This window comes from Indicator indicator, chromosome 14 (genome assembly GCF_027791375.1).
Source record: "Indicator indicator isolate 239-I01 chromosome 14, UM_Iind_1.1, whole genome shotgun sequence".
In the NCBI taxonomy this organism is placed as follows: Eukaryota; Metazoa; Chordata; class Aves; order Piciformes; family Indicatoridae; genus Indicator; species Indicator indicator.
The window spans coordinates 9,747,987-9,753,986 of record NC_072023.1 but is presented as its reverse complement, the minus strand read 5'-3'; the positions used below and the strand labels follow the sequence as shown (position 1 = coordinate 9,753,986).

The window sequence follows — 6,000 nt, the reverse complement described above, 5'->3', positions numbered from 1 at the left end:
TTCTTAGAAAAGCCAACCCACCTGCAACAGTGCAGCCTCCCTGCCACAGGAACAGTGACAACAGTTTGGTAACATGCTGGACATCAACATTACTTATTCCCAGTACAGAATATGCTATACCAGTAGAAGTCATCTTTGTACCAGCACAACTGCACCCACAAGAAAAGACAGACCAGCACGTTATATAAATCAATTCCTCATTCCAAAATTTCATCAGTATAACACCATATGCTGGCCAGACCTATTGCAAGACAGTACAAACAGCAACACTTAAAAGAAACATGTTTTCCTCTACATCAAGAAGAATCCCAGATGCCACCAGACTAGAAGGTGACAAACAGCAAGCTATTTGCCAGGCTGCCTGTGTAGTTTCCCTTGGAAAGCCAAGCCTTGCTTTGTGTGGGACCTGTGACTGCAGACCCATCTTTGGGACAAGCACTAGCTGCCATCAGCCAAATAAGCCAGGGCCCAGTTTAATTCATTAAGTGTAATTAATTTTGCATAGGGAGATATAGGCTTTGCCCTCACTTCTTTAAGAAGATGGATACAGCCATGACTTGACTACTCTGAATTCATCTCAGGCCAGTTCACATCCAAGTGAAACCAGAGCTGTTGTTTGCCAAGAGGGAAGAAAGACTGAAAAGCTTCTCTGCCATGGCGCAACACTCGCTTGAGAAGCCTGGTGTGCAAGTTTTTGGGAAGTCTAGTGCTCCAGAATCCTGGAACCAGTGAGCTATCTCCAGCCTCCAGCCATGCAAGCATGCCACTGTCCCCTCTGAAGTTCACCACTGAGCAGCAAGCCAGGCGATCAGCAAGCTGCCTCCGTAGGGATCTCACAGCATTAACTACAGGGTTGAGAAGACACCAGCTGCTAATGCAAGAGAGAAGCCTGGCAGGGAGCAACCAGAGCAGGTCAGACTTGGATACAGGAGGAATCAGGCTGGATAGGCTAGAGCAGGTACTACTTGGAGATCATACAGCAGGGGACCACAGCCCCACAGAAGTTGGGCGCTTCTGCACTAAACCCCTCACATTGCTAATATACTTGGGCGGGCTGAAGCTGCCATGCATAGACTCTGCTCGGAGGCAGAAACAGGGCTGGGCTCCCTACTCCCAGAGAGGCCAAGTGCAGGGGGACTGCAGGTGGCATTGCCAAGTCAGGGGAGGGCACTTGGGGAAGGAGAACCCAGCTCTTCAGGAGCTGCAGTCAGAACCGGCTGAACTGAAATGTAGGAAAGGGGCAGAGGGGTGAGCAGCTGCCCCTGTCGGGCTCTGCAAGCTGCGCTCCTCTCGCTGGCAGCCTGCAGACCTGCTGCACGGGGAACTGCCTGTGAGCAAGGGAAGGGATGGCCTCACTCAATCCCTTCAGCCACAGGTGGATAAAACAAGTCCAGTAGAGGCTTTTGCTGCATCTCAGCTCCACAAGTTCCCTGGCTGTCCTGTGGTGGAAATGGCTTCCCTTGAATATGACTATATCTACCACAAGTCCTCCCTCCCCTACCCCAACTCAGGCAGTAAAAGTCCCCAAACATCCCAATTTCCCCTCATTTCCCAGATTTTGTGAAAGCCCCAACACCCTGTTATCCCCCCACTATTTTTCAAGCTAACTAAAATATGTATATACAAACAACAAAAAAATTGTCATAACAGCAACAAACCAAACTTTGGCTTGGGAAAAAAAGTTTAAAAACCAACAATAAAACCAAAAATTAAAAAAAAAAAAAAGAAAAAGAAAAAAGGTGGCCAAGAGGCTGGCAGTTTGGTGTCCCTTTTATCTAGCTATTCCTCCAGAAAATCAACAGTTTCAGAGTCTCTAGCTAATGGCTTCCCCATTCTTCCCATTTGAGGTGTGCACAGAGAGGCAATGTGTATCCCTGGAAAAGAGCAAGAAAAAAGAATGGTGTTGCATGGCTGGGCCAGGACACCTCCCCCAGAGCTCTGCTTGCTGGTATCACTTAGTATTAAACGAAGGAGGTTTCCTATTCTGGTATCAGTGGTGGATGGAGAAGCAGGCATATAACAGGAGCCACAAAGGCTCCACCAACAAACCCACACTCCAAACATTCCTCCTGGGGGCAGCAGGCTCAGCCCAGCACCAATCAAGGGAGTTGAGGCAGCCTAAGAAAACCGTGCTTCTGCATTTCTCTATCAAGTAGGTAGAGACCCTGCCTCTGATTACTGGGGTTACTGGGAGCACTTTAGTAGCCAGCAGCTGAGTGGGGAGATCTGGAAACCAGCAACTCCCCATCACAGTATAGCTCACACAGTCATCTAAAAATGCTGACTTTGAAACACAGCGAAATCATTGTACATGAGAGCAGAAGGGAGATGGTCTTAGGAGTCATGGAGGTCTCCCCAGAATAACTCTCCATACTTCCAAATCTTCTAATATGTAGTGTCTATATGCACTGAGTAGACCAGGTGCACAACTTTATGGGAGAGGCTGGGCAAAAGAGAGCCAGGGGCTCCAACACAACTGTGTAAGGGCCTGAAATAGCCTGTGGTGGGAAGTTCCTATGAATTCAGAGCTTGCACAAACTGTGTCTACCTCCCCTTATACTCCTGACAGAAACAAAACTACTTCAGGATCACATTTAGATATAGAAGACCCTCTTCCCATGCACAAACCCACATGCCTGCCCCTCGCCTCAAGCAGCTTATACATGAATTGCTTTCCCTCACTTGTTATTTGAAACAGATTACTTGCAGAAGTGCCTGAGCACCTCAGGACAAACAGGAGAGACCTCGCACACTGAACCTCAGAGCACCTGAACACACAGCAGTGATGCATGGCTCTTCTGCCAGCTTTCTTCCTCTGCAAGGCTGCATGCACTTCATCTCTGCAAGTTTAACCACTTGCTGTCCACAACAGAAGTGCTCTGTGTGATGCTGCACTGCATCTGCCACTCCTCGAGGAAAGAAGAGGAGGAAAAGCACAGCAAGGGTGAAGGATTTTGAAAAGGAGGAAGGAAAACTAAGATAATTACAGCCACCAGCAATGGACAACAATCAGCTAGAATAAGGTGTGGGTGTAAACAGCATCCTCATCAAAATTCCTTTCAAAGTCTTGTCCACTATAGAGCAGACACCAGCCAAAGTCTCTGGGCAGGTCAAGGAAATCTCTCATTAAGTCTAAAATCCTGACATTGCTGAAACTGTCCCAAACCTGTGCGCATCAGATGGTGATAAACACAAGGAAAGTCTCTGCATTTCCCCCATTTCCAAATGCAAATGACTATTTCCCACTAGCATTTAGGTCCCAGCCACAGTTAAAGAATACTTCCTTCTGCAGACCAGAAACACAGCAGGTAGAGACCTCTCCCTCACGTCCTCCTTTCTCACAGGCACCAAGCACCAGACCCAGAGAAGTAACTCTGTCTGCGTGTTCCTGACTAATCACATGGTATCACTTGCTTTCCTTATCGCTGATCGCCTTTTCCATGATTGGTAGGGTAAGCTATGCACTGACATACAGACACGGAAATGCAGGATTTTTACCACAGTTAAAAAAAAAAAACAAACCCAAACCAAAAACAAAACCAAACCAAACCAAAACAAAACAAAGCACAATCTTTGGAACAAAAGAATTAAAGGCAGAAATTTAAAGGGAAAAAAACCCAACATATTCGAAGAACATAGTGAGGTATAAAAAAGTATTTTCTCTTTTTTGTTGTTTTTTTTTGTTTGTTTGTTTTTGTGTGGTTTTTTTTTCCTCCTCATCTTGCTATAGAGTTCCTCTACTAGTAAATATTGCAATAGCCAGGCCTCATGAACTGGGGGGGCTGTCCCACTTGCAGGGGGCTCACGTCACTTCAGTAGGGGGCAAATCGGCTGTAGCCACCTCGGTATAAACTCGCCTGTAGAAATTAAATGAAAAAAGAGGTGGTTAGGAGCAGAACTGAACAAATACACAGGACAGCACCCAAATCTCTCAGAAGGAGTAATGGACATGGTCTGTCACTGACCCACCACCATCAGCGCCTCCAAGAAGCAAGACAGGAGAACCTTGCCTGTGAAACCAAAGACACGGCTCAGGATACGATCACAGCCAGCCAGCTGCAGGTGAAGTTTGGCATCTCTTTTCATCTAAGAGTTCAGTACCAGAGAGGAGACTCCTGAGCCCTAGTCTCTGAGTCAGTTGTCTAGGCTGTCTTATATATAAGATAGCAGAAATCAGAACTTCTATGACAGTCTTCGCTTCACCTTAAGATAAAGGTCTAAAATAGACACAACGACCTAGTATCCTAGAGGTACTAACTTTTCCTGCACTGACCCTGAAGAGAGCCCAACATGATGAGCTGAGGCTGAAACAGAGGTGCTACACTGAAGGTATCTACATTTAGGTGTCTTTTTGTCTCAACACATTTGTATTCCAGCCTTTGCAACAACACAGATACTGCACTGGCTAGCAGATGGGCAAGCACATGTTTTCAGCAAGCTGCTCCTCTCTCCTCTGATGTCAGCTTACTTCATTCCTACCATTGCATAACTACTGCTGGCAGGCAGGACACCGCATCCTTCCACTAGTGGAAGAGGGAACCAAGTGGAGCAGCTTTGCAACAAGATGTCACAAGAACAACTTATTCCCTTGCTTCCTAAAGCTGATTTCTCAATATGCAACATGAGCCTTTAAAAGTTTTTGAAAATGGCAAGAAAAGGTGTCTGGCATTTCTAACCACTGCTGATTTTTGCTCTATGCATGTTCTTAATAGAGTTCTACTGATTCACCAACAATGTTATGGCTCCTGGCATATCTGGTCATTGTTCTGCTATCTCACAGATTCACAGATTGTGTTGGGTTGGAAGGGATCCTCAAAGGTCATCTTGTCCAAACCCCCTACAGTAAGCAGGGGTACTTCCAACTAGATCAGGCTGTCCAGGGACACAGGGAGTCTGATGTACCATCTCCTTTGTATCAGGCAATGTATAAGACCACGCAATAACTGATCTACAATCTGGCTCCTTTTCTAGCACATGCACAAATACACCAATGCAGAACTGGGAACTCAGCACTGCAACTAAGGATGTCCTCTCTAAAGAAAGAAGATACTCTGGGTGAGGTTTTATTACCTGACACTCATTGAAATGCAGTTCCCCAAGCTGGAAATGAGAAACAGCACAATAAAGAAAATTCCACTTACCACAGCGCCAACTCCGTAGCTAGCGGCAGGTGCAAGGGCATGGTAAGGATCTGCTGTGTACACCCTGCCATAACTGAAGAGAGGAAGAGAAGAAACAAAACAAACAACAAAAACAAAAAAAGGGAAAAGTGTCACTTCAGATGGGCAGAGAAATGGCCGTCCAACGACAGGCAATGGAAGCAGCAGCATGCCCTTCTACACACATGTATGCATACATGCACACAGGCAGCCTCTCTTTGAAGAGATCCTGTAGGCATTCTGCCATGCATCATATGAGATGGGTGAGAACAGCCTGCAAGGAGGAATACGGTAGAAGCTACGAGCTTGACCTGTAGAAAGAGGTCAGCACCATTAAAATGTCAGCTAGTGCATCCCTTACCTCACATGATGCAATTTGGGAGGAGAGTGACTGCTGGTGCCAATGCTACTGGCACAGTCACAGCTGCTTAAATGGAAAACAGTGAGGGATTCTCCGTAACAAAAAGGGAGTACATATATAAATTTTAATGGTCTTGCATGTGCTAGGATTAAAACACATCCTCTGCACAGGAGATGAAAAACCTTAAGGCAAGCACTCTGATGATGATAATCCTTTGTATCTACCGAGAGCTGCTCACTAAAGCATCCTAGAGTACTGTATAAGCTGAGTGACTTTTACTTTGTGGATGGGGAGAGAACTGCACCCAGTGATTAAACACAACCTGCCCAAAGTCACAGAGCAACGAGCTGGTAAGGCAAGCCAGGTCTTTTGACTCTGAGGCCATAACCACACTGCCTCCTTTGTAGAGAGAATCGCAATGAGAGGGAAGAGGCCAGAATTTGTGCCAGCTCACATACACTAGCAGGGCAATGCTGTGCA

At 46.3% G+C, this 6,000-nt stretch overlaps 1 protein-coding gene across 1 annotated transcript in view; it reads right to left on the bottom strand.

Moving 5' to 3' along the window:
* Positions 1–3,802: 3,802 nt before the first annotated feature.
* Positions 3,803–6,000, bottom strand: part of RBFOX2 (RNA binding fox-1 homolog 2) — a 168,004-nt gene continuing 165,806 nt past the window's right edge. The window contains exons 14-15 of the mRNA XM_054386856.1: positions 5,142–5,214; positions 3,803–3,857 (exon numbers count right to left, since the gene is read on the bottom strand). Of these exons, the coding sequence (XP_054242831.1) occupies positions 3,803–3,857; positions 5,142–5,214 (128 nt within the window). The remainder of the gene's footprint in view (positions 3,858–5,141; positions 5,215–6,000) is intronic.